At 35.5% G+C, this 27,838-nt stretch overlaps 1 protein-coding gene across 16 annotated transcripts in view; it reads right to left on the minus strand.

Moving 5' to 3' along the window:
• The window catches only part of Adamts6 (ADAM metallopeptidase with thrombospondin type 1 motif 6), a 216,220-nt gene that overhangs the window by 93,666 nt on the left and 94,716 nt on the right, over positions 1–27,838 (minus strand). For 5 of the 16 annotated variants that reach the window (XR_007595091.1, XM_050160418.1, XM_050160421.1 and 2 more), the window contains 4 exons: positions 24,686–24,827; positions 15,612–15,719; positions 5,178–5,323; positions 3,058–3,121 (listed from right to left, as the gene is read on the minus strand). Coding sequence is in view for 15 of the 16 variants with exons in the window: in XM_050160418.1 (XP_050016375.1) it covers positions 3,058–3,121; positions 5,178–5,323; positions 15,612–15,719; positions 24,686–24,827 (460 nt within the window). In the remaining variant the exon portion in view is untranslated. Of the gene's footprint in view, positions 1–3,057; positions 3,122–5,177; positions 5,324–15,611; positions 15,720–24,685; positions 24,828–25,982; positions 26,099–27,838 lie in introns of those variants that run through there. The other 11 variants (XM_050160427.1, XM_050160429.1, XM_050160431.1 and 8 more) reach the window with 6 other exon arrangements.

Consider the following 27,838-nt stretch of genomic DNA (forward strand, 5'->3'; position numbering starts at 1 on the left):
CCTAGGATGTCCTTAACACCACTAGTTTTTCTCTGGCCTACTCTCTTTGCCTTTTAGTTCTCTCTAACTTTTTATGGAAATTTAAATTTCTAATTAGCCATGTGCCAACTGTACATACTTTTGTAAAATATGATTCATGTCAACATATTGTGATTATTCTCTGTTGTGACTTCCTTCATTTAAGTGATTCCTTGAAAATATACATCAGGCATTCAATTTAAGGGAATGAATAGTGGTAGTATTAGAAAAGTCTTATGATTAAAGATATATGCAATTATTCTGAGATCTGTTTAGCAGAATAAAATATGATAAACAGGTGTGTTAAAGGGGGAAAGAAATAGAGGAGGAGAGAAGCTTACAATTTTAAGTACAGTAGCCAGGTTAGCCTTATGAGAAGAAAACAACTGAGTAAAGATGAAGGGATAGACAGCATTAAGTGCACAAGGCAAAGGGAGTAGTCAAAACAAAAGTCCCAAGGAAAGAGCACTAGTGGTGGGTTTACAGAAGGAGATCCATGTAGTTGGAGCAGAGTCAGTGATGAAGAAGCTAACAGATCAGTTCTCAGAAGCAATGGAAGTCAGATTATATAGATCTTACTAGCTTTTGTAATAATTTCATATACAAGAAATAGTGAAGTGTTGGGGGTTAAAGAGTAAGGATAACCTGACTTACTCTGCCTCCAATATTGGAAACTGAAGAGTAAAAATTTGTTGTTAGTAAATAAACACATGAGGCTCTTAAAGATTTGATGGTGAAGTTCAGTGGTAGAGCACTTGCCTAAGCATGTGTAAAGTCTTGAACTTAGCAAAAAGCACCTCAAAAAACAAAAATAAAAGCCTATTAAACTGATAACTATAGATACTAGTAACTCAGACCAGAGTAGAAGTAGCAGAAGTAGTGAAAAGCTGTCAAATCTTTTTTTAAGGCAAAATATAACAAAATTTCCTAAGGAATTCGATGGATACAAATGGTGAGACAGAAAAGACTGAGGAAAAACAAACAAACAAACAAACAAAAAACCTCTAGAATTTTGACTTATATTGGTGGAACAGATATCTGAGGTAAAGAACACTTACAGAGAACAGTGTTGAATAGTTTTATAGATAACATTCGCATACACTACATACTGCATGTTTATTAAAGGTCAACCCGAGTAGTAAGATGACAACTGGGCTGAAAGGTATAAATTTTGGAGTTGAATGATATAGCATCAAAATCACTGAAGCTTATGAGATCAGAAATAAAACGAGTATCAGTAGAATGGAGAAACAGTCAAGGGCAAAGTCCTGGGTAGTCTAACATTAGGAGAATAAGAAGAAGCACTAATGAAAAAGAATAATCAAAATGTTCAAATGAGTAGGAAGATGAAGACTACAACTAGTAAATATTGAAGGCATCTGTGACTTGGTAAGAGTATGCCAACATTATGATGACGATAAAATCACAAAAGAACAAATTCAGGAAAAAATGAGAAGATGTGAACTCAATTCAGTATATAAAGATAAGTCTTTGGAGGAATTTCTTTCCTCCAAAGGGTGGCAAAGAAGTGGTTGAAATAACTGGCAAGGGCTTTTTGTTTGTTTTTATATAGAAAGATGCTTGTATGCTTATGGAAAAGTCCAGAAGAGGATATGTTGGAACAATATTCTGCACATTTATGAATTTATAAAGAGTTAAGGCAGGAGTAGACTGGAAAATGTGAATGAAGTTTAGTTTCTAAATATTTCAGTGTTACAAAATAAAACAGTGTATTTTATACACAGGAAGGAGCAATAATGTTCTGGACAGAATTACCAAACGAAAGATAGTCAATTTACTACCAGAGGCAGCCCACCACGACCAAGGAGAAAATCAAAAAGCTCCCATTTTGCAAACTACAGAGGAAACAGTAGATTTGAAGGAGTGATGGTTTTGATCAAACCATGAAGGTAAATGCTGTTTTTTCTTTTTCTTTCTTTCTTTCTTTCTTTCTTTCTTTCTTTCTTTCTTTCTTTCTTTCTTTCTTTCTTTTTTATTTTTTTTATTTTCGAGACAGGGTTTCTCCGTAGCTTTTTGGTTCCTGTCCTGGAACTAGCTCTTCTAGACCAGGCTGGCCTTGAACTCACAGAGATCCGCCTGCCTCTGCCTCCCGGGTGCTGGGATTAAAGGTGTGCGCCACCACTGCCCGGCGTAAATGCTGTTTTAACATGAAATGCCTCCCAAAGACTTCTGTTTGTATACTTGGTCTCTAGCTAGCGGTGTTATTTGAGAAGGTTTTATGGGACCTTTAAGATGTATTGTTGCTAGAGGAAGTATGGCACTGGGAGCTAACTTTGAAGTTTTCTAACATGGTCCTACTTTCTGTTTTCTTTCTCTTCTACCTCTCTGGTGCAAACGTGATAGACAGGTCTCATGCTCTGCTGCCACGCTTTCCCTACCAAGATGGGCTGTACTGGTTCTGGAGTTGTAAACTAAAATACACACTTTCTCCCCTGGGTTCCTTCATCTGGGTATTTCATCACAGCAACAGAGATGCAGCTAGCACAGTAAAGATAAGGGAAACTCAGAAAAGTCAGACAGTGAAATTCTGCTGATGATGGTTCATGAATTCCTGAGGGCACATAAATATTTTCATAGTTGCCAGTGGCAGGGACATGATGTGGAACAGAAGAGACTATGGGTTGTAATGTTGAGTCTTACGGGACTGGACACCAAAAGACGAGGATGATGTGCGAGTCTCAGGCTCCTCGCTGTGAGGGACAGAAAACAAGATGAAGAGCATAGGAAGACTGCCACTTGTGGACTCAAGAAACATAGTGACAGTGAGGTTGGGAGTTGAAACCAGGTTTATCAGGGCATATATGGGTCTCCCCATCATAGAGAAGACACCTGCACCTGCTTCTGGAACTACCTCATGGTCTTACTGATGGAATTGACAGTGCTGAGGCTAGCTTTTTAGAAAATTCATGTGACCCTTACAACAGATGGATTTCTGATTAAAGAGCCTAAAATTGAAAGCTTTCCCTGCATGAGAAAAGAGTAAACTAACTACTCATAGCAAATTTTGGATTTACTTACATCTGTATTGCAAGAGCGATACCGTTTTCTCTCTCCAAGGCAATATTTTCCACCTCCTGAAGGTCTGGAAAACAACATTTTTTTAACATGTGATTATAATGCATTTGTCAAACAAAGACTACATATATTGCTTGATGAACTCATCAAAGGTTACATTAAAAAGATATAAAATGTGATGTTTTATCAATTATTAAATAATGATCATTGTTAGCAATGAATATGGTTATTCAGAATAAAGTTATAGCAGCATATATAAATAACTTGTAAGACTTAGAAGTTATGATTATATTATCAGGAAAATATAATTAAATTAGTATATTTAATTATCATAGTATAGTACTCCACTCAATACAATGACTTTAAAATTAAAAACCTCATCAATAATGAAAATATAATCTTTTCTTTCAGAAAAGACTATAATTTTCTTTTAGGTGGGAAACAAAGAGATAACACTTAATGACTTCCTGGGAATGGATCCAGTTCAGAATAAATACAAAAATGCATTTTCAAAATAAAGTTAAAAATATCAAATTAAAGAAGATGGCTTTGTATTATATTTCTTCCATATTAGTGAAAAATAATACAATATCAAATATTTGCTTTTGTAAATTAATATTTAAATTATTTAAAATTCAGGAAAAACATATGCCATCACTCAGATATGCTATTATTGAGTGACAAACTGATGTGGGATTCCCTTCTGTGTGTTGTGAATATGTTTTATTGCCATCGGTTAATAAAGAAACTGGTTTTGGCCAATGGCTTAACAGAACAAAGCTAGGTGAAAAATCTGAACAAAGATGTAGAGCGAGAGTAGGCAGAGTCACAGAGAAGCCATGTAGCCGCCAAGGGAGACAAACACCCCAAAACCTTACTGGTAAACTATGAGCCTTGTGGGATAGTGGTTTATAGCAGGCTCTGTTGAATTTAGGCTAATTATCCTTGTACTTGCTTAAAAAAGAATCAAGTCTACTGGTATCAATGGATTTGGAATATGTTTTGAAGATCAGTGAATTGATCAACTTGAGTCAAGCTGAGAGAAAGGGATTGTGAGGCCAAACAAAGTTGGGGGGATGATGACAGCCAAGGGTAGTTTATAAATTATAACAGGAATCTCTGTTTGGTAAGAAGGCAACAATGCTAGAAAGTGGGAAGTTGAAATTTAGAACTGTTTTAAAGAAAATATTCTTAGATCAAAAAAAAAAAAAAATAGAAACAAGGTATTGAAAAAAGCTAAGAGTCCAAGGTTAAAATGAGAACAAATAAAGAACTAAACTAGACCATCATTTATCCAGATTAGTGGGTGGGGTGAGTAGAGATGTTAAAACATCATTCTTCACCAAAGACTGCTTATCAGAAAAGATCCTCAGCTTCAGTTCTAGACACTATGGGTAGGTAGCAGGCAGCAGTGAAGGAGCAGGTGAGTCTTAGGCAGAATAGGAAAAGTAAATTAAAGTACCAGTCCACCTGAACATTGAGAGGATGGAGAGGAAATAGACCTGGCAAAGCATACTGATGGGCTGGCCTTGCCCCGTGGGGACTCTGGCTGGAGAGTGGTGGGATAGGGACAGGCTGACTTGCTTGCAACAGTACTGAGAGATGACAGGAGCATGTGAATGGAAACCACTTTAACACATAGACAGAATTGTCTTCATTGTGATCTGTGATGCGCTCTCATTGGTCCTTTTAATAGTAATGTGGCAGTAATAATTTTATGTGACATGTGAAAAGCCCTTCTTTTTCTGGAAATAATGGTAATGTAGCAGAAACCAGACATGGATTCATCCATAAATCAGCAGTCTTCAGAAGAGGAAATCTGATCATTACTAACGTATCTAGAAGACAATGCTTTTCTATTTGAAAGATTTGGCTTCTCTCTCTCTCTCTCTCTCTCTCTCTCTCTCTCTCTCTCTCAAGTTTTACTTACACAATAAGGGGAAAGGAAGAAAAAGAAAGTCTGTCTAACAAAGCTCCTCCACTTTCCTGGACCTCTTGCTTCTTCTGAAGACAAGCACTTGGCTTGCTAGAGAAACATTTTTACAGATAACATGTGAAACCACAGCTTTGAATCATTTCCAATTGTGTCTTTTTGTTGGCTCTGGCTTACTTTAGCTACTTACGCTGGACTGTCACAGTGTCTTAGGGATGAAGAGACGCCTCCCCCGCAGGTCCTGCTGCATTCGCCCCACAGCGACCAGGAACCCCAACCCCCATCTATGCTCTGGGGCCAAGTGCCAAAAGGAACACATTCTCCCTGATAGCACCACTGTAAGAGGGCACAAAACACACAGAATTAGCTTTTAGGCAGATACAAGATAGAAGTCCATAAACTTTCATAAATCTCAGCTAATGACCAATTTTAAGCATTAGCATGAAGAGAACGGGTTTTTAACTGTGTTTAGACAATGTAAAGGTGCATATGATTTGCAAAGTATCTTTAGCTGGTCACATTTATAGTCTCCAATGTGCACCAGTTCTAAAATCCCTGACTTTGGCAGTTTCTCTTTGTTTCTCTTTGTCCAGACTTTTAGTGTTTCTCATTATGGAATTAGCTATAGACCTCAAAATCATTTTTAGATATTGTAGTAATTTCTTTTAAAAAATCTTTATATTCTACTATTATTAGACTTGTGGAATGATAATGCACTATGGAAAGTTCTTCAGTAAGGAGTTTTTATGATGGTAATTGCAAGTTCTTTAAAGAAAAAGGAAAACTGGTTGAGGTTACAATAGTAAAAGAATGCTTTGTGGTGTTTCATCTAGGAGCAGCACAGACATAATAAAAGTAATGCCAAGACACTAGGGACGGGCACAAGAAACCTTATATATGTTGACTAGCCATGTGAAAGGCCCCTGTGCGAACATGTGTACTGGAATTCTGCTCAGTTTTACTCTGTGCAATAAACCATACATGCTGCCACTAAGGAGAGAGGAATAATTTATCAGAAAGCAGACATCACATAATCAGTTCATAACTCTAGCATGATAAATCTTATTTGCAGTATATGGCAAAATAAAAGTGTTCTTTTAAGACAAGCATTTATAGGTTTTTGTTGGTGCATTTTCTAAATCATCAAACATTAACAAATCAAACTCACCTATGAAAGTGAAATGTTTATATGGATAACAATAGGCAACAGTTGTTAGAGTTAGTTGTCAAAAGGATCATTCCATTAAGAAATTCAACCTTATAATGAGATGTGAGACACTTAAACATTAATCATTTCATTGTCCTAATTATGTCACCAAGTTTGTTGGTTTTTAACTCCTGAGGTACAGGGGCAGTTCTCTCAATTTCACTTTCTCTATGGCTGCCACCCTAGACAACAGCCTCCAGACGGAGTAGCTCCTTACTTGGTGATTCTGCCTCCATTTTTCCCAGAGAGAATTCAGGTGTGGCTTTTAAAGACAGAGCATCACACTATTTTGATTTCATGCTGATACTATTTTGCTTAAAAGGCCTCAGTGCCTTTAAGCCCAGACTTGCTGATAGAGCCCTCACAGCCTCTGAGCCCCCTTGCCTTGGCAAGGAGATCAGTAGCCACATGGTTTGTTTGTTCTTCCTCGCCCACCCCTCCTTCTACACTTGCTCCCTCACTAGCACATTTGCTCATCCTTCAGGTAGCCTTCTCCTAGCAACTGATCCGACAAATCAAAGAGAGCTGCATACATGCTAGCTTGTCTACACTAAGCCACATCTCTAGTCCTTTTTAACTAAACTGTCAATCAAGATAGGTTTTGCCACGTGGCCCAGGCTGACTTTGAAACTAACGATCCCAGAGCTTTAGTCTTCTGACCATTTAGTCTTAGACCAAGTATCATTTCAGCAAACAGCTCTTTCCAGGATGCTCTTATTCTGAAGAGGCACCTCACCATCCATTCTTGTCCTAGAGCTATCCTTTTATTATGGAACAGTACTTACTTATGCCTTCCATTTCAACAACCTTACCAGTTAGAACTACTTTAGTTATCTTATCAATTTCCTCTTAGCTCACCCCTCTCTGCTTAGAATGCAAGCCTTGAGAACATCACATGGCTACTGTTAATTTCTGTTCCTCAGACTAGCCCCATTTTAAGGCGAGCATAGCAAAATTAGCAGCATATTAGACAGAAGAGGTAAAATGCATCCCCATGGTCACAGGGACCCTGTTGAAATGAGGACTGCCTCCATCACTATTTGGTATCTAGTATACACGTAAAAAACTATTAGATGAATTATTATAGTTAAGTAGCAAAAATTTTTTTTTTTTTTGGTTTTTCGAGACAGGGTTTCTCTGTGGTTTTGGAGCCTGTCCTGGAACTAGCTCTTGTAGACCAGGCTGGTCTCGAACTCACAGAGATCCGCCTGCCTCTGCCTCCCGAGTGCTGGGATTAAGGGCGTGCGCCACCACCGCCCGGCCAGTAGCAAAATTTTGAATCCTATTTTAGTCACTACATGTCAGAAAGGAGCTAGAAAAGATTAAGATAAACAAACTCACATTTGTTTTCTTGTCATTTCAGACTTCCGTGAGAATACATATGATTTGAAGGGAAATGTTTTACTTTTTAACTTTTTTCTTAGGATTTAAAAATAGTGAGAGCCATAAAAATACTAAAAGATATAAATTCCAAAGTATATAACAGTATTGCTATATATGTTTACAAAGGGCAATGAAAGAGTCAATAAATACCCTTGTTTTCCTTTGAACCTTATTTTTGGCCTACTTAGATGGATACCAGAGTGGTAAAAAGATAGTTAGCACTTGAAGATTTGGGTTCAGAACCCAGCATATACATACACAAACTTTAAAATAATTATTTGATTAGCACACAAAAGTTGAGTTTTCATTGCAATATTTTCATATATATATATATGTAAATGCAGGTATATTCTATATGTGCACACACATATATATTTATACTCTGTTCTTATCTACCCTCAGATCTCTCAAGTCCTCTTCCTCAACACCAATAGTTTATCTTTCTTCTTTCAGTACATATATTTCATTATCCTCTGTTGGCTCCCACCCCCAAATTTTACATAAATAAATCTCTTAAAGTAAAAGATTAATGTATTATATATTTTATAAAATGCTGTTCAGTTTTCATAAGTTTTGGGAGACTTGGGAGGTTTGGGTGTTTTAGAAACAGGCTTTCATGGAGAACTGAGCAGCCTTGACATGCTGTGTCGCCAAGGCATACTTTGACCGTCTGAGTCTTCACACCTGGCTTTCTCATCATTAACACCTATTCAAAAATAGTATTCCATAAACAGTTTCAAGAAAACATTTACTGTATAAATTATATTTCTATAATTATTCAATGGAAGTAATAAAAACGATGATTACAAAAAGTTAAATAACAAGAATTATTGGGTAAAATAATCATAGTAATAGTATAAATACCAGGTACCTCATTTTTAATAAGACTAGTCTCCAATTTGATAACTAGTTAACTCAGCTAACTGGCTTAAAAGTTACTGGTTTCAGCATGTGGAAGAAGCTTTATATTACTATTATCAGTTTTCATTCTAGAAATATTTTAGGCTCCAAAGCAAGTCACTTGATTTTTTTTGTTTCTTTAACAATGGGAACCAATTTTACTTCTTGACTCCAATATAGATTAAAATAAGAAAACCTTATGAATTAGTTCAATGTAGACAAACGTTAAAAGAAATTAAAATCTACTAAGCAACTGGTTTGATTTTAATTTCAGCAGGTGTATTCTTTTGCATCCTGTTTTATTACTCCCTCCTTTGTACTTAAGATTTTGTAGTTCTTGTTACTTCTCTCTATTGTTAGTAAATATCTTGATGTAGTATATAATTTTTAAAAAGTTATTTAACTGACTAATGAAGCTTTAAGACACTCATTTGAGAGTTAACATGGATCAAGTGATATTTGAATTAATCAATATGCTTAAATATTTCAATGTATGTAAATCATGCATAGAATAATTGGACTACACCAAACAAAGCAACTTGAAGTCTATAGAGTCAATAATCATATACAGGTGAAAATTTTGAGTGCTGTAATGTGTGTTTCTATTCTTTCCTACCATGGAGTTGTCAAGCAAATGCTATATTTTCAGAAGGATGGACTGTTACTTTAGAGTATGAAAGCTAGATATATAGATATAACCCAGCTCCTAACCTTTACTCTCAAAGGTTATAACCAAACTAGTAATCTTGGATGGTTCTAGTTAATATTCTTGTTACTATAGACTCAATTATCTAAGTAAGTTGGATATTTGGTCTTTTTTCTGTTAATTTAAGTGTAGTTAACAAAAATCATAAAGGCGAGATAAATGAAACTTCATACTTCCAAAATAAATTTCATATTGTTTCTTATTTTTCACATTTCTTTATAATATAAAATAAATATGCTGAAAACATCATGTAGAAAGCAGTGATTCTTTTAAACATTTTCTTTAGAAACAGTCTTAGTAAACTAAATCACTTGCTACTGAATTACTACATTGTGTAGTTATATAGTGTTTGTAAATGAGTTTTTGTCTTTGGGAGAGTTTTTGAGACAGTCTTACTCTATAGCCAGGAAAGAGTAGAATTAACTTTGTAGCTCAGCCTGGTCCATAATTCATGGCAATATTCCTGCCACAGCCTTCTAAGTGCTGGAATTATAAGTGTGAGCCACAATACTTGGCATTTTTTTTCTTTTTACCTATAACCATTTTAGGGTATTGAATATCTTGTTATAAACAGAACTGGCTCAAATTAGCATATGGAATGAGAGAACTCTAAAGAAGCCCTAAAAATTTAAAGGGAGTGATACTGATGATTTAGGAAAGAGCAGTTTCAAGTCAGAAGAGCATAGGGCTGGAGTACCACACTATTAAAAGTCCAGTCTTCCTACTGAGTAGGTATGTGACTCATCAGGCTGCATTTCAGCCCAAATTCCCAATCAGAGCTTGTCAACCATACTATTTACATTTCTAGAGCATTTGGAAGAACTATTCTTTCCTCACTCTGTTTATTTGGTGTCCAGTCAAAATATATTACTTTCTACCCTAGGTGAATTAAGAATAAGGTTGCAAATACCCTGCAATATATCTAGTGATTTAAAAGGCATATAATAATCCTTTCCTAATCCAACTCTATTTTCCCATGCAAAGATATTAGGGATCAATGTCACTTATATGTAAACCCAAACGCTGGCCTATATCTCTAATTGAATCTTATAGAATCATTAAATGAATCTTCTGGCAATAAACCAACTATTTGAAACTTTCTTTGTGGTTACGAACAGGGATTATAAGGATTGGGTTTTGATTACCCTCAATATCCTGTCCAGTAACAATGCCAACACTACTACTGAAGTTCCTACAATCTAAATCCTTATTTACTATTTCATCAAATACAGCATTTCTGATTCCTACCCAAGGACTTTTGCTGATGCTACACCCAAGTGAAGTACTTTGGCTGAAATTTATATTGATTGATTTGCACGAGATTGACCCATGGACACACAGCACCAGCACACCGTCTGGGCTCATCAAATTTCCTCCTTTAGTTAATGCTACTGTCCCTGAGCACATCCATTCAGGACATATGGTTCTTATTCAGTCCGTGAATGGCTTATTCAGGCAAACATCCAATGGCTGTAATAGCAATGTCAGACCCCCCAGGAATCACGCAAAGATCAGTTTTTAATTTTTTGGCCATATTTCTTACTCCATCTGCTAAATGTGCATGGAACAGTTGTGGAACATTTGTGGAACCGTGCCTCTGGGCAAGGATCCCACAACATTTGCAGCCAGAGTTTGACAAGATCATCATGGATCCAATCCTCTGGCTATGTCTATGCTATCACTCAAGTGATATTTCTAACTCCTCCCTCTAAAAAAATTTATTTAAACAACTGTGAGCAGCTTTGTTTTTATCCACTGGCGTGGCTAGCTAGGTGGGGTGTAGGTTACTTCTTATTCTTTTTGATGAGAGTAGTTTTGAAATTCAACATTAAGATTATATTTTGTGGATATTCCATTTGAGTGTCTGGGTTTCATTTGTATGCTGTGTGGTGCACACTTCTGCTGGTTATGATGTTTAAGGCTGGCACATAACAATACTAAGCAATGATACTGAGAAAGCCTGTGAAAAAGTTCACTCCTATCTCATTCCACTATCACTGTCAAGTTTGCAGAAATTTGTTTGCTCTTCTATTAAGGATTATTTTAATTTTCATAAAAGTATATATTAATAGCCCACATTGACTTCTTACTATAATTTCTTATCAAACAAATGACTGTTACATGTTAACAAATGATAATTCCACTTACTAGAGTAAAATATGATGCCTGCTTCATGTTTATTTGTCTGTTTCATATCTACCACAATACAATACTGCTTTTTTCAATACACAATCCCTTATCAGAAGATAAATTAAACAGGAGGATTTCAACTATGAACCAGAAAGGCCAGTGTTGAATCCTCAGCTATGGTATAAAATTACTGTGTAGTACTGTGTTATTCATTCTTTTTTCATCTGTAAAATGAAGTTAAAACGTTACCTGCTTTATTGAAGTTTTGTCAAGAGGAAAATGGCAACACATTCCTGGTATGATATAAGTACTTTTAAAAATATTATCATTTGCTATCAGTATTATTGGGAATGATCAGGTTAATTGAAGTTTTCACTTTAATTTTGCCACTAGGACTCTGCACAATTGCTCTTTTTTTTCCAGTCAAACTTCTGAGTTCTGGGTTCTTGTTTAATTTCCACGTAGACAAAGCTCTAAGTGTAAAGTCTGTACTTAGCAACAATAAATACATATCACCCCTAAAAACAAAAATTCTTAGAGAATAGTAGTAAATCTAGTCAATGAGAAAAAAGTATTGAGCTCCACCATCTTTGCTTTGTGTTTTGCTTTAAAATGCAGGTCTAAAAGATTGTTTAAAAATTCAAAGTGTGTGTGCACACACACATGTGTACATGATGGCCTATTGAACTAGGACTACATACATTCCAACAGTAAAGTGTTATCTCACTGTGATATCTTCAGCATATCCTCAATTTTAAATTTTATACTGAATAGAGCCTCACTATATTGTCCAATCTAGCTTGGAGCCCATAGTTCCCATGTCTCACAAATAATGAGAATTACTGCCATGTGCCATCATGTCAGCATGAGAGCAAACAATGTGCTGAAGAAGAAGCTGAGAGTTCTATATCTTCAGCTGCAGGCAGCGGGGAGACTATGTACCACACTGGGCATAGCTTGAGCATAAAAGACTTCAAACCTCCTCTACAGTGTTACATTTCCTCTAAGGCCATACATATTCCACCAAGGTTGTGCTTCCTAATAGTGCCATTCCCCATGGAACAAGCTTAAAACACATGAATCTATGAAGCCATACTTATTCAAACCACCAGAGTTCACTCCCTGGCCCATATAGGCTTGTTACCGTAACATAATGCAAAATGCATTTAGTCCAACTTTAAGGTCTCCATAATCTATTGTAGTCTCAATAAAGCTTAGAAGTTCAAATTTCAAAGACTCTTCTAAGATTCACAGTCTCTTAACTTAATCCCCTATAAAATCAAAATAAAAAAACATATCACATGTTTCCAACATATAATGGCAAAGTATGTACATTCTGTTCCAAAATGGAGGACAGGAAGCATAGTAAAGTATTACTGAACCAAAGCAAGACTAAAACCAGTTGGGCAAACTCCAAACTCTGCATCTCCATATTTAATGTCAAATCACATTTCAAATCTCCAACTCCTTTCAGCTTTGTTGACTGTAACACACTTCTCTTGGGCTGTTTCCACTCCCTGTTAGCTACTTTCCTCAGCAGATAACCCATGATTTTGGCATCTCCAAAATTTTGGGGTGACCAAGGCAATCCAGGCTTCACCTTCACAGCTTCACACAATGGCCTCTCTAGGCCTCCATGCAGGGACACCCCTGCCATACGTTTGGTCTCAGTGGATCTCCTTAGTCACGGAGGGAGATTCCATGTCCCCTTGATTCTAAAGTCATGTATCCTTGACTCTAAGGCCAGAACCATGTGGCTGAGGCTCTGAAGATCTGGTGCTTGGTGGGACTGAAACATGGTCTCCCTTATTCAATTACATTTTCACCCGTTTTCTGTCTTTCACTGCCTAAGTTTGGCTGCCCTGGAACTTGCTCTGTAGACCAGCCTGGCCTCATTCTCAGAGATCCGCCTGCCTCTGCCTTCTGAGTGCTGGGATTAAAGGCGTGTGCCACCACACAGGGCTCTAAACTTTCCTTTAATTCCTTTTCACAAGTTAAAAAGTTAGCTGCATAGCATCTTTCCCTGAGGTTATCACTTTATTCCTTTATCCATTTCATAATCTGGTTATCTCCTTAAATAGAGGACTTAAAACCATTCCACTTCCTGGTGCCCCATTTCTCCTCAAATTGTACATTTTGTATTTTTCTTGTTCAGCATGCTTCTTTTCATTATAGATCTTCAAAAGACAGAATGCTAATCACCACACAACAGAGTCAATACTAGGCTGTTTTGAGACTTTCTCTGCCAATGGAATTAATCCAAAACTCTTCACCTTAGCCTCAGGCAAACTTTTCAAACAAAGGCAACAAGTAGCCACATTCTTTGCCAAAATATCACAAGAACAGTCTCTAGGCTACATACTAAAATTCTTCTCTGAAACCTCTTGAGCCAGATCCACAGAGTTCAAATCACCCTCAGTACCACTGTCTTCTATGATTCTACTAGGTTGATCCATTACTCCCTATTTAAAGTGCTCAGCTGTTTTTCTGATCCAAAATTCCAAAGTTCACAGTTCTCCAAAAAAAGCTTGGTCAGGCCTACCACAGAAACCCCAGTCCCTGGTACCAGTTTCTGTCTTAGTTTGGGTTTATATTGCTGTGAAGAGATACAATAACCACAGCAACTCTTACAGTTCAGAGATTTAGTCCAATATCATCATGGCAGGATATGGTGCCATGCAAGGAAGATGTGGTACTGAAGAAGGAGGTGATAGTTTTACATCTTGATCACAGGTGGCAGAAAAAGACTGTGTACCACACTAGGCATAACTTGAGTATGTAAGACCTCAAAGCCTGCCTCTACAGTGTCACACTTCCTCCAACAAGGCCACACCTCGTAATAGTGGCACTCTCTATGGGCCAAGCATTCAAACAAATGAGTCTATGGGGGTTATACCTATTCAAACCACCGCAAACGTTTTTGTCACATAAGTGTTTAATGTTCAGTCATGTGTTTTCAAGTAGCTACTACTTGTAGTACAATTTTTAATATTTGGAGTGATTATATAACTTCTACAATGTTTGTAGATGTTTATTCCCTATCCATTTTTGTAGTATTGGGGGTCACACCCAAAGTCTTGTGAATGCCTGACAAGTTACTATCTATCACTGAGTTACATTTCTAGCTCTTGAATATTTATAGAAAATATATCTCTGCTTATAAAAATAAAGTAAAATAAAAACCTATCAGGTCTATTGACAGCGCTGCTCTAGGAGAAGAGAAACTGTGACTCAGGCCAGACCGGGAAAAGAACAGTCCACCAGTGAACAGTAATAAAGTAACAGATTCCCTTTGTGGCTTCCTTCCTTCATTTGTACGTTTCTTTGCAGATGGATGTAAATTGCTACTTGTCCTTGACAAGGACTGGCAGGTCCAAAATAAACCTAGACTGTTGTTTCAAGAATGTGGTTCCTAATATTTTCTATTACTTCAGTGAAAAAAAAAAAGAGAGAAAGAAAGAATTTTTGTAGTGTATGAAGGCTCTGTATTTTTATTGGCTACCTATAAATTTTGAAAAAAAATTCTAATCCTTTTAAAATGGCCTTACCAATTCTTATATTTAGCATAATTTACCAACATTTCCAAAGCCAGCATGGAAAAGCCATCAACATGGCACTAGGTCATGGGTCCTGAATGAAGCCATCAGCAAGAATTAATAACCTGTGACAGCTGCCCAAAAACTTTCATTCTTTTTATTTAAATATCCCACTGCAAGCTGAAATTCAGTGTGATCTCTGTTGAGAGTAGCCCAGCTCACATGGAAGGAGGCAAAACAGAGAGGAGATGACAAGTATTAGTTATAAATTCAGTCCATAGAATTCTAGAATTTACGTATATAACAATTCCAGAGAAATTTAGTAGCAGAATATAACTAACTTTTTAAATATCTGTTTGAACAATTCTTTTTTCCTGTGGTGCTGAAGATTGAGCCCAGACCTTCGTACATATTGGGAAATGCTCTAACATCTCAGCCATGTCCCAACCGTGCATGAACAATCCCTAGAGAAGATTTTTTTAAATTAGACTAATGAAAACTAAGATTATTATTTTCATGTTCAATAAATTGCTTCATTTGATTTTATTCTTCTTCTTCTTTTATGTGAAACTGACATGAAGAAGTTAGGTCCTTTTAATTTCATAAGAAAGGTACATTTGTAGATAGGACAAATACCACTTGGTTAAAAACCTATTATTTCAAAGTACATCTTAAATTAATACAGATTTCCAGTGTATGAACATCAGCACCAAAACCTGATCAGTTTATGTGTCAAATGGCTAACAAATCACTTGTGCTTACCCCCTTTTCAATATTCCCAGTCTGACATAGTGTCCCCTCGGCAGCTGGAATACTGTTGGTGACACAGCGGTTGCTTTTGCTGAGGCACCAGAGCTCTCTACACACTTCCTAGGAAAGAAGGCAAAAGCAAGTTGATCAGGAATAGAGGTGAAAGCACGTGCATCTCTTGCATAGAGCACGCCCACAGTCATTCAGCACCACTTGCTGCTGTTGAAGCCACTACTGAAGACGATTTAGGGCGAAGGTCTTTCACAGGGCAGGTTATTCATTTAGTAGGATCATTTAAACTTTGGTCTGAGTTTGTTTTCGGTTTGAGCAGATAAAGTATGTCTTATTATTTAATACTGATGGGGATCTTTTCATAACAGTGTACAGATATTTCATTAACATGGAAGAATAGTGAAAAATACATAGAGAAGAAATTTGTTTTTTTAATGCTTGAGAATATATAATAGCACAAACTTAACAATTGCTAACAAGGCAGCATCAGGTTAATGATTTCTTAGGCAGCATTCAAATAAAAATAATTTTTTAAAAATTGGAAATATACTGGGGAGGGGAAATACAGAAACAAACACTGTTAAGTAGATAGAAATTTAACATAGATTTAAAGAAATATGGGGTACATTTTGGAGTAATTTCTAAATTTTGTATGTCCAAGAATTATCTGGAAAAGTAATTTTCAGTTATCAAATAGTTTAGCACAATAACAGTAAACTTTCATAAGAGGCCTATTTATGATTTTTTACCTCCTTCCTTATTATTTTCTGACTTGGAACATAATTATAAGACTTTTCCAATACCAAAAATAAAAAAATAATAGGTTAAGTTATCAGATTATTATCTGGTTATATCTAAATATTATGTCTGTGTTATAATTATATAAAAATTAACTTTAGAAAAAACACTCAAAATTTTCTAGTTTTTTACATATGATCATCAATTATCATCACCACCACTAATTTAAACTAGAATTATGAATCTAAATATATTTGTAACAATATTTAATAAAAATACCGAGACACTATATAACACTTAAACCTTTCACTTTTACATCTGAGGTGAAGTTTTAACTCTCTAGACCCAAGAACTCATGTGACATAGACACAATTAAGAAGGAAAGCAGTAAAATAGGGAAACTATTGTTCTACAAAGAGAAATGCCCACATGGTCCTATAGCACATTGCTGGGGCTCTCTTTGGATTCCTATTAGGCGTGTCCTTTATCAGTCAGGAGGTGATGTACATTGTGTATTAGGTTTTAAAATACTTGAAATCAGGGGCTGGAGAAATGGCTCGGGTGTTTAACAGTATAAGCTGCTCTTGTAGAAGACTTGTCGTCAGTTCCCAACACACACATGGCAGCTCAGAACCATCTGTAACTCCAGTTCTGGGGAATCCAATGCTCACTGACCTTCATAGGTAGCCCATATGCACATGATGTATGGACATACATACAGGTGAAACACTTATACATACAAAATAAAACTAAGTTAAATATTAAGTATACTCTATTTTTTACTCTATTTAGAGACTAGTGAATGAAAAAAAAAACAAAAAAATTAGAAGAGCCTTTTGGGAATTATAGTATCAACCAAAAATGCTCCTTTTAAAATTGAACTCAATAAAAAATACTTCCTTATTCTTCTTACAATGTATTTTCAGTGCATTCTTTTAGTTTACTATTTTAGAAACAGCAGGACTGCCACTATTTAAAGGTTAAAATACTGACCTAGTGTAAAAAGCCTGTTCAAATTCATATAACAATGAGGTCACCTCTGTGTTTTAATAGAACAATTTAATAGAACATTTAATAGAACAATATATTTAAAGTATAAAAACAATAAAAATAATCATTGATTATCTCTGGACAAGATTTTAATGTTTTCTCTTTTTTTTGGGGGGGGGTCTAAGTCTTACCTTAGACAAAGGCAAAAGAACCTAAAATGTACCTTCTACATAACTAGAAACTGAGGACTCTACTAGGGAAGACAACATTCAGAGCATCCATCACAAAACACGCAGTTTAGTGGTGTCATATAACATGGTTTTCTAAAAGCAACTTTGAAAACCTCTACCCAAAGTGTCAAGAGATTAAGGTACTTTACACTTGTACTGTAAAAGTAGTCCCAGAGATCATAGAAAGCTATTCTAGCAGAATTTGTGACTGGTATTTCATTTTGAGTAAAAAGGAATTTTGATACTGAATTTCGGAAGGTAAAGACAAAACACAAGAAAAGCTCATTTCTCACCAAGCAAGTTTTAGAATACAGACAGCCTATTTCCTCTGCACATGAACATTAAGTGCTGAATGAACACTCCCATGAAGGCTTCAAGATGTAATGAAGTTAATAACAGGCTTAAAGTTTTTTTATCTCTTGAGAAATTTTTATATAAAAGATTATAGTTGTCAAGTTCCTTTCCTAAATGAAATATATATAGCGATAGGTACAGTTAGTGGAAGGGAATGAGTTTCTCCCAGCTTAGCTCAGGAGCAACAATTTTCTTGCATGTGTTCATCACTCCTGACAGAAGTTCAAGTTTATTACGATCAGTTTCATGACTTCTCTAAGCAAATAAATCATTGCTTCTGTGCTAGAGTTTTTTCTAGTGTCTTAAATTTCACTTTGGGAAGACTCAGGGAAACCTGTTGCTCTACTGGTCCTGAGGTTTAAGGAAGGAGAAAGAAATTATCAACAGCTCCTCTAAAAGACATCTCTATTAAATGACAGTGCATGAGAGTGAAAATTTGAGATGGAATCTTTAATTTTATGGGGTCAACTACAATCAGGAAGGAAGATTGAAAAAAATGAAAGCAATATTCCGTTTCCATTTGCAAATATTTACTGAGACTCTACCACACACCAGACATGTCAGCATAATAAAGCATAATGAAGAAATATCATCACATAGAATCACAGGGATCAGGGAAACTGATATTGCTAATTTCTCTGATAAAACTAGAACAACAGGCCAGGCGATGGTGGCGCACGCCTTTAATCACAGCACTCAGGAGGCAGAGGCAGGCGGATCTCTGTGAGTTCGAGACCAGCCTGGTCTACAGAGCTAGTCCAGGACAGGCTCCAAAGCCACAGAGAAACCCTGTCTCGAAAAACAAAACAAAACAAAACAAAAAACTAGAACAACACCAATATAGTATTTTTTCATTATACTCTTTCCTACATATATCTGTGTGCTTGCCAGTGCGTAGAATCCAATTTCTTTTTTACATAGATCCTTTAGTAATCAGTTTAGCAAAGAATTCTTTTCCTGAACATATATTTATTTCTTCCTAATATATATATAAATTATATATATGTATATATATAATTTACCCTCATTTTAAATATTTTAATTGAATATACAGTTCTAAGCTGACATTAATCTTACCTGAGCATTTGAAGATATTATGATCACTTTTTAGGCCAATGCTATGTTTTGAAAGTCATTTTAATTACCTCCAAGAATGTGAAGATTTATTTTAGTGCTGTTTCTCTGCTGTATCTGTTGTTTGTTCTCAGATTCATGCTCTGCGAATCTGTACTTTTCTTTGACTCTGGTTCCTCCGGCATACCTCCATCTTACCCCTCCTATGCCTACCCAGCATAAATTCGGATCTTCTCTTTGTAATGCCATCTCTCTCACCTCTCTGTCAACATTTTCATATCTTTTCCCTCTTGAAACAATGATGATTGGCTTGATGTTGGATTATTTTCTTATGTTGTTTATTACTCATATTCAGTCTGTCTCCAGTGAGTTTATTTTTTTTTATGTTTCACCATGCCATAGCTTCTGAGTTACAGAAGTACAGTCAAATGCAATTGTTTCTGTCACACATTCTAAGATGAATCAAGTTATTGAGTTGATTTATTTGCTCGGTATCAAGTAGTTGAAGTAGTTGTTTAATTCTCCTGTGAGGTACAAGCTAGAGCTCCAATTTCTTAAGAAAGTTATTTTTTACCCGCAAAAAACATTTGCTCAATTAAATCCCTGTTGGCATTTCCCAGCATCCCAATCAGCTAGTCCTTTGCAGCCTAAATCATACAACTCATCTTTCTTCCTTCTTAGAGATATAAGTATGTAAGGCATTTGCATGCACTGGAGATCACTTTAATAAAAACTAAGACTTGAACCCATTTATCAACTTGTTTTCTAAAAATTAACATAAGGCAGGTACTAATCTGCTTACTGCCCAATCCCATAGCCATCTTGCAATGAACTCAATAAACTTATCTTCAAGAAGTAATACAAAGATGGGTGGTGGTGGTACGTGCCTTTAATCCTAGCACTCGGGAGGCAGAGGCAGGTCGATGACTGTGACTTTGAGGCCAGCCTGATCTACAAGACTACTTCTAGAACAGGCTCCAGAGAGAGAGAGAGAGAGAGAGAGAGAGAGAGAGAGAGAGAGAGAGAGAGGAGCTCCCAAGTGTGATATAGTGTCCTTATTAAACCTAAGTCCTGCTATATGGGAGAAATGCATAGCTGGCAGGAAAGTTGTTACATAAGTTTAGGTAAGGTTATCAAAGAAGGCATCATTTAACTAACAAGCAATCAACTAAGCAAAATAATAACGGAATTTAATAACCTGATGTGACTGAGAATTACTGGGAGAAGTTTTTGTATAGAGAATAAATAGACAGAAGACCTGTACTCCACTTGAGGTAGAGTAAAAGGTGAAGTTGAGTCAATATGTGGCTCGTAACTTCCCATGTTCGAAGGACAGAAGACTCATCTTTTCCTATTTGGGTAGCTGCTGTTCAGGAAGAGAATCACAAATGACAGATATTCCCAAAGGAAATGGAGATACACTTATTGAATGTCTACCATGTGCCCAGCACAGGAAACATTATGTAACCTTGTATATGCTCTGGCTACCTGAATTAAGCTGTTGTTTGCCGAAAAGTTTTCCATGAATGAATAAAATTTTCTGATGGTTAACTTGACATTATAGGTAATAGTGAATGGTGAACAGACTTGGCAAATTAAAATATTTTGTTAAGATATTATATTCCAAAAATATTAGGTTCTATTATGAAACCATGTGCTAGATAATGTGTTCTAATTTATGGTTGAGAATACCATGTCTACTGGTAGACCATCATTCAGTTCTACATTAAAATAAATAGAATTTATAACAAACTACTAAGGATTTATGCAATAGCTCCATTTTAAATGAATAATAACAATATTCACATATAATAAGAGTATGCAAAAATTACACAAATTTACAAAATTTATGTGTCTTAAATCTACCAACAGATGAATACTCTTCCCTTCACAGTTAATAGCTAATTACATACTAGGCATAATTAACCTATATTTAATTCTTAAGAGTTATCTGAAATCCATGGTTTGAATATTATCTAATGTGACAGAATGAAGAAATGAGGAGCAAAATCTGAAAGAGTGCTAATCTATGCTTTCTGGAATACAGCCAAAAAGATCCCACCCATATAACATATAAGCCTGTAAATGATTTCCCTTCTACGTTTAAACTTAATATTACTGTAATGTTTTCTGCCAGTTTAGTTTTTATGATTATTTTCTAATTAAAAATATTAAAAATTAAAGAAAAGGGAGAAGTAGAAGAAAAAAAGCATAATAGGTTCTTCAGAGCTTTATAGGAGTTTGTTGCTCTGAATAAGCCCAAAAATGTCTGGAGACAATGGTTCTGTTGTTTTGTTGGAATGTGCCCTTCCTAAGACATACCTAAAAATCATCTCTAGAACCAGAACTGGGAGATATTTGAAGACAATATAGTAAAGATTTAGCTTTACATGCTGCAGCTTATCTTAAAGAAGTATACATTCAAACCTCACACACAGGAGTTAGCTCTCTCCTTCCACCATGCAGGTTCCGAGATTAAACCCAGGTCTTCTGGTTTGGTGGTAAAAGGCATTTACTCACTGAATCATTCATTTCTCTGGCCCCTAACTTTTTTTTAATAACAGAAAATAAGACTGAGGATGTAGCTTAGTTGAGAGAGAACATGTTTGACCTACACAAGGGCCTGAATTTGATCCTAGCACCACATACACTGAGTATGACATTACATGACTAGAATCCCAGCAATGGAGATGAGCAGGTAGGCGACTCAGGAGGAGTTCAAGATCATCCCCAACTACATAGCAAGTTTAAGGTCAGTCTGAGCTACATGAAATGCTGGTGTTGATGGTGATGGTGGTGATGGTGGTGGTAGTGATGGTGGTGGCAAAAATTCCATCATTTCAAGATGCCACAATTTAGGATTTCAGACATCTGAGAATGTATGTCCCCAAACGGTAATTTTAGAAATTACTTCTCTCCCCAAAACAGGGCTAAGATGGAGAGTTTTGAGAAGTTTACTAATCAGAAATGAGATATTACCTGGTGAAAAGTAAACATGTGTTCTCTAAAACAAACACATCTTACAATCTTTATCTCATTAACTCAATTACTATACCTAGAAGCAACTGATGTGCAGACTCAAATCTTTACTCATTTTTAATATAGGAGTGTATAAATCACACACAGTAAACATAGTTTCCCCATCTATAAACTATTACAAAGTCATAATAAATTTTACCAATGCAGTGTGAAATATCTCAGAAAAAGTACTATATATCAGTTATATAACTGCATATCGCTTATAGGTTACTAGATTAGGCAAATATATTTATATATTATACTGTGCTATTCTGTATTCTCTGTATTTATAGCCATTATATTGTCTTTCCTATTCTGCTAGAATTTATGGATAATTTGAAAACAGAAATAGATAATATGCAATGACAACTGTGGAAAACTGTGCTCCAAATAAAATACCCAGCTGTGGTTAACATGCATATAACTGAAGGCATACACTAAAAATTCACTAGAAAAATATGGATCTGGGCATTGATAAGCTCACAATCACCATAAAGTTAAAGGGATGGAAAACGTCATCACTGTAGGAGTTATGGTTCATTCTATAATTGTTCAAAATCTTCCCAGAAATCATTAGAAACTACCTTCCAAAATAAGAATCATTTCAAGACTACTGTTCCCTAGTCTCACATGAGTGTGCTTTGTGCTCACCTTAGCATGTTACACTCAGGTCATCTTTCCCTTCATCTGCCTCCTGGAACACAATGTGCTAACCTGACTGGACTCAAGCTTCAATGGCTCAATTGACTTCCAAAGTAGTATTTAGAAAAGCTACAGATGTTAGGGAAACAAGATAAAAACCAGTGTAAATTGAGTATGATAATTGTGTGAACACAATTTTTTAGATACAAGTGCAAGAGGTGGGAGAGATTTTAAAAAATCTATTAGAGATCAAAAATTCTAATTAGCTGGCCAGTGGTGGCACACGCCTTTAATCTCAGCACTCGGGAGGCAGAGGCGGCTCTGTAGTTTGAGGCTGGCCTGTTCTACAGGGCGAATTTCAGGACAGGCTCCAATGTTACACAGAGAAACCCTGTCTCGAAAAACCAAAAAGAATCCTAATTAGAAATATATAGTAGGACATAAGAAGAACATAAGAATTCCATATAGTATATGTATCTATTGAAACCAGTATTTCACTGAAAAAAAAAAAGAACAAAAAGGGCTCCTGACAAAATATAAGAAATTATGGCTGTAAATGCTAATGCCTCACAAAATGTCTGATTTTATTTTATTTCTGCTACAAAAGTCAGCGCAAGCATTATACAAAAGGATTCGAAAAGCAGAAAATGCAGTTTTATAATGACTACTTGTCTTGTTTCTATCAACCTGGAAGGAATAAGATTTCTAGATTAAGTGAGAAGAACATCAAATAAAACTTTAAGTTTTGTATATCAAAGAAAAAGTTACAGTCATAAATCCCATGAATGTAATAATAATAAATAGTAATAATATAAATTTCTACCATAGAAGCTTATGGATAGAGTTCAAACACAATTACCAAAATAAAAATTAAAATGTAGACTGGCTCCCTGCGAAGAGGAAAATGAGATTCCCTGAAAGGGATGCTGTAAAGCAGCTCTGCTCTCATTTGATCACTGAGCACATGTTCTGACTGTGATTAATGCTTCAGTGCCTTTCCTTTAGAAAAAAGCAATTGAAGAAAAGAAACTAGATCCTTTCAGAACTAAGACTTTTCAAAGAAACAGGAAAAATTAAACTTTTACATGTGGCTCTACATACCCAGATAATCACACACAGTCTTGACAGTACTGCCAAGGTCTACCAAGAATAACAGTGTATTTGTCACCCAAGAGATGTGTTCTAATTGTCTCTCGTGGCTTCATGCCCAAGAGGAGTAAATGGTAAAGTACAATGAGTATGTGGTCTAATAATACTATGATAAAACTTAATTCCTTGTATTGTCATCATTTTCTGGGGATTTAGACTATCTGAACCACAATAAGAACCAAGCCTTTAGATTTGGGTTTTAAACCTAAATAATTTTTGGCACACAGATTGACAGTTTAGAATCTTGTTATTTTATTCAACATATTCCTATATTAGAGACCTAAATATTTGTGAAATTTAAAAAGAACTTTTTAATTATTTCTAATGCAGCATTGTGACTTCTTTTAGGCAAACATGAAGATAAAATCACAATGCTTACAATTTTTTTCCACAGCTATTTCCTTTTTTCTCGTTATTTGGGCTAATTCACCTTGTTCCTCCTGGGTTGTTGTGTTGGAAAGTGGGCAGTGGATAAAGCTACATGAAATGACTCAGTCCTAGCTAGAATGAATTAAGGTAAAGGCAAGGAGCCAGTGAAAAATGCCCTTTAGCACACTTATAAGAGTGCCAGGAAAGGGCAGTGGAGAAGTCTCTTAAAACTAAAGTATTTTAAAAGACAAAGCAAAATTGGCATCATGAGCTGAAGATTTAAAAAATAAATACGTGAGAAGCTACCAGAATTCTGTTGCTTCCTTAACAAAAAAGTGTGAAATATGTTGAAATAAATACTATATAAACAATATCAGAAAAATCAGCATCAAGACATTATGTAAATTAATAATGCTCCAAAGGCAAACTAAGTTCATCATGACTCCACTTGAACATGTGTCGTAAGAGAACACTTATAAATGACTGAACATAAGAATAAAGACCTCTTACCCCGTATTTGCATTGGCGGGATGTTGCTCCATACTGGAAACGACATTGCTCATCAGCATCGTACACCTGACCTGGGGCCACAGCTGGATAAAGAAAGTCACGCTTGGGAGGCTCATTATCAAGGCAAGTACCACGGCCTGAACTGTTCAACATAAAGGATCAAGGAAATTAGGTATTCTGTAGACTTTTTTAGTCACAATTATGAAATGTGTTGAGATCTTTGTTTTAATAATTAGATGCATGAAAACAACACATTGTAATAATAATCATAAGCAAAATAGAGTAGCTTTAAAGATCCTACTGAATGAGAGCTCCAAATCCTTTTTCTCCAGCACCAAAACACAATGGGAGCATCTCCAACAACATTCTGAAACTGTTCTGTTGGCCTTTAAAATACTGCTTTAAACTAGTTCTGAAGGAATCAAAACAGAATTTCTTATTATGCTAAGTATCTTGTTTGTTTTCATTGAAAATATAGCCACATCTGGTAGTAGAATTAAAAACACAAATTGTGGAAAATTAAATAAAAATAATTAGCTGTAATCTTAAAGACTTAATTTATAGCCTTAGATGGAACAAAAGATGCTCTGGTAAGACGGTGCAGCAGTTAGTGGGCTGAACGGCAGCTGGGGCTAAGGTCCAAAGGTCTCGCTCACACACACTAGAAATGTTTAGTCTGTCAAAGATTTCATATTTCATTTAAGGTCATCAGAACTAGGAAAAGGGAATGTTCTCCTTTCTACAAAATTTCTACTTTACAAAGTATGCCTTCACTAAAACATAATATTTTAATTCAGTGGAACAAATAACATAAAGGTTGCCAAACACTAGACAGCATACCTTAAAGAGCTTTAGACTCTGCTAAATATAATTGTTCATTTTATTTATTCAGTGTGCATAAAATAGGACAGATGCTTTTTTACTTTCATTTCACATGTGAGTTAGAATTTTTAAAGAATTCCTATGCCAACACTTAAAAATTTTTTCCAACATTCCTATCCATTGTGCCAGCACTTTTGCTTTTTTCCCCAAATCTTTTCCATCCACTTTGCCAAAGGAAAATAACTTCACAAGTTGAAGTTCCTCAACTGTTATTTAGGACAGCACAAATTTTCATTTACAAACAGGGAAGAAAGAATCATATAAAACAATGAGTTTTAAATTCACCTGCAAGTATTTTATTTCTTAAAATGTAAAAGTTAACTTGTTACATAAAATGTATATCTACACAGCAGAAAATTAGCATCTTTAAAACTGAACTGTACTATTCTTAAGGTGGCCCAGACCAAAAGGATACAAGACTTCCTTCTGTGCCTTATGCTCCTCTTTGCTAATTTTTAACAACAACGATGCAGCGATAATACTGCACCGACATAGATGGGTTTGGACATTTCAATCAGCACTGCTCAAGGCTTGCACTACCCAACACTTGCTTCCTTATTGTTGTAAGTTAGGTACTGTCATGTACCTCAGCAAGCACATTTATTGTTAGATAAATTTTAAAAACAGCATTTTTTATATCATAATGTGTAAACTTTAGTCAAGTAAGATCCTAATAGTAATTTCAAAAATATATTAAATTGATGACAAAGGGGTAATATTTTATAGTACAATAGAAAAATGACTATTTTGATATTGTAGAATATTTATGGATGACAATTAGAGAATTAACTTCTAAATTTTCATTCCAAATATAAGTTCCATCTTCATTTAAAATAAACCATACATATATTTATGGAAGGAATTGAGTATATAATAAAAATAAATAATAATGTAAATCAAAAGAAAAATAAAATTATATACTGAAGAATTTACATACAAGACTTTGTAGGTTATAAATATTTATTAGTAGCACATCAAAAAAGTGTAGGGCATAATTACCTAACTGGAAACAGTACAGAACCCATTACAAATATTACACACAGTGACTTTCAGAAATACAGAAACTCAAACTATCAATTTAATTAATTAATTAAAACATCAGAAGAACTATGTAACCCATAGAAGGGAATTTAAAGATAGATACACAAAAGAAGTAATTGTTCCTCAAAGTAAAACTGACTTAGTTTAGGAAGAAGAAAATGAATTATTTCATTTAATGTTCTTATTTTGAGATATAGTGACCTTCTAAATGATGACTCATGTTTTTTAAAAAAAAAAAAAATTTTTTTTTGATCAGACAAGCACTGAAAGGGCCTTCAGGGCCGGTAGTGTCAGGCATGGCTGGGACCTATGGCCAAAACTCTTGAGAGAGTTGGTCCCCAGAGTATCTTTTGTATTAGTAAATAGCTAATTAAATAGCTAGACAACACCAGTTCTCCTTATCCAGTACACTTTACAGAAGATTAAAATACCCTATGAAATAAGATACAACAGAAAGCACATGTGTATTTTAAAAGTGAGCCTGTAGTTAGGAACACCATATCAACAAAGGCCTTCAGAAATGTGGCGGTTGCAAATGTCCCTCAGCAAGGCTTATCAGTCAAGTGACCTCAGGTATAGGAAGTATCTGTGCGACTGATTAAACTGTTTCTCCATCCCACGTGTCCCCACTATGTGTACAGATAGCACTGTACACAATCACCCCTGGCAACACGTCAAAGCTTTGATGAATGTATTTGAGGAATGGGACCATTTTCATTGTTTAATTCTTAACTAACGTTAAGTTTTAACATTGTAAATGTTCAGTTCCATATGTTAGTAAAATTTATCTATCACTTTCCAGGTGTCTTTCCTGCTACTTTCAATTATTTAAAATTTATAGAGCATCATTATATTCTTATTCTTATTAGTTTTCTGTTTGTTGTTTGCTTTGAAACAGTTTTTCCGTGTAACTACCTTGGTTCTCCTGGAATTCACTCTGTAAACCAAGCTGACCTTGAACTCACAGAGATCCACCAGCCTCTGCTTCCCAAGTGCTGGGATTAAAGGCGTATGCCACCATCAACCAGCTGAGCACATTCTTAAGAAGAACAGTAATTTAAGACAGTTTCATATTTCTAAGCTATCAACTACCATTCTGAAATAGTACAGATATAGACACAGAAGACAAAGAACAGATCTATGGCATGTGAATTTAACCTGAAGAGGTTCTCTCTCTCTCTCTCTCTCTCTCTCTCTCTCTCTCTCTCTCTCTCTCTCTCTCTCTCTCTC

Source organism: Alexandromys fortis, unplaced genomic scaffold (genome assembly GCF_014885135.2).
Source record: "Alexandromys fortis isolate MF-2015 unplaced genomic scaffold, M_Fortis_MF-2015_v1.1 scaffold_76, whole genome shotgun sequence".
NCBI classification, from domain to species: Eukaryota; Metazoa; Chordata; class Mammalia; order Rodentia; family Cricetidae; genus Alexandromys; species Alexandromys fortis.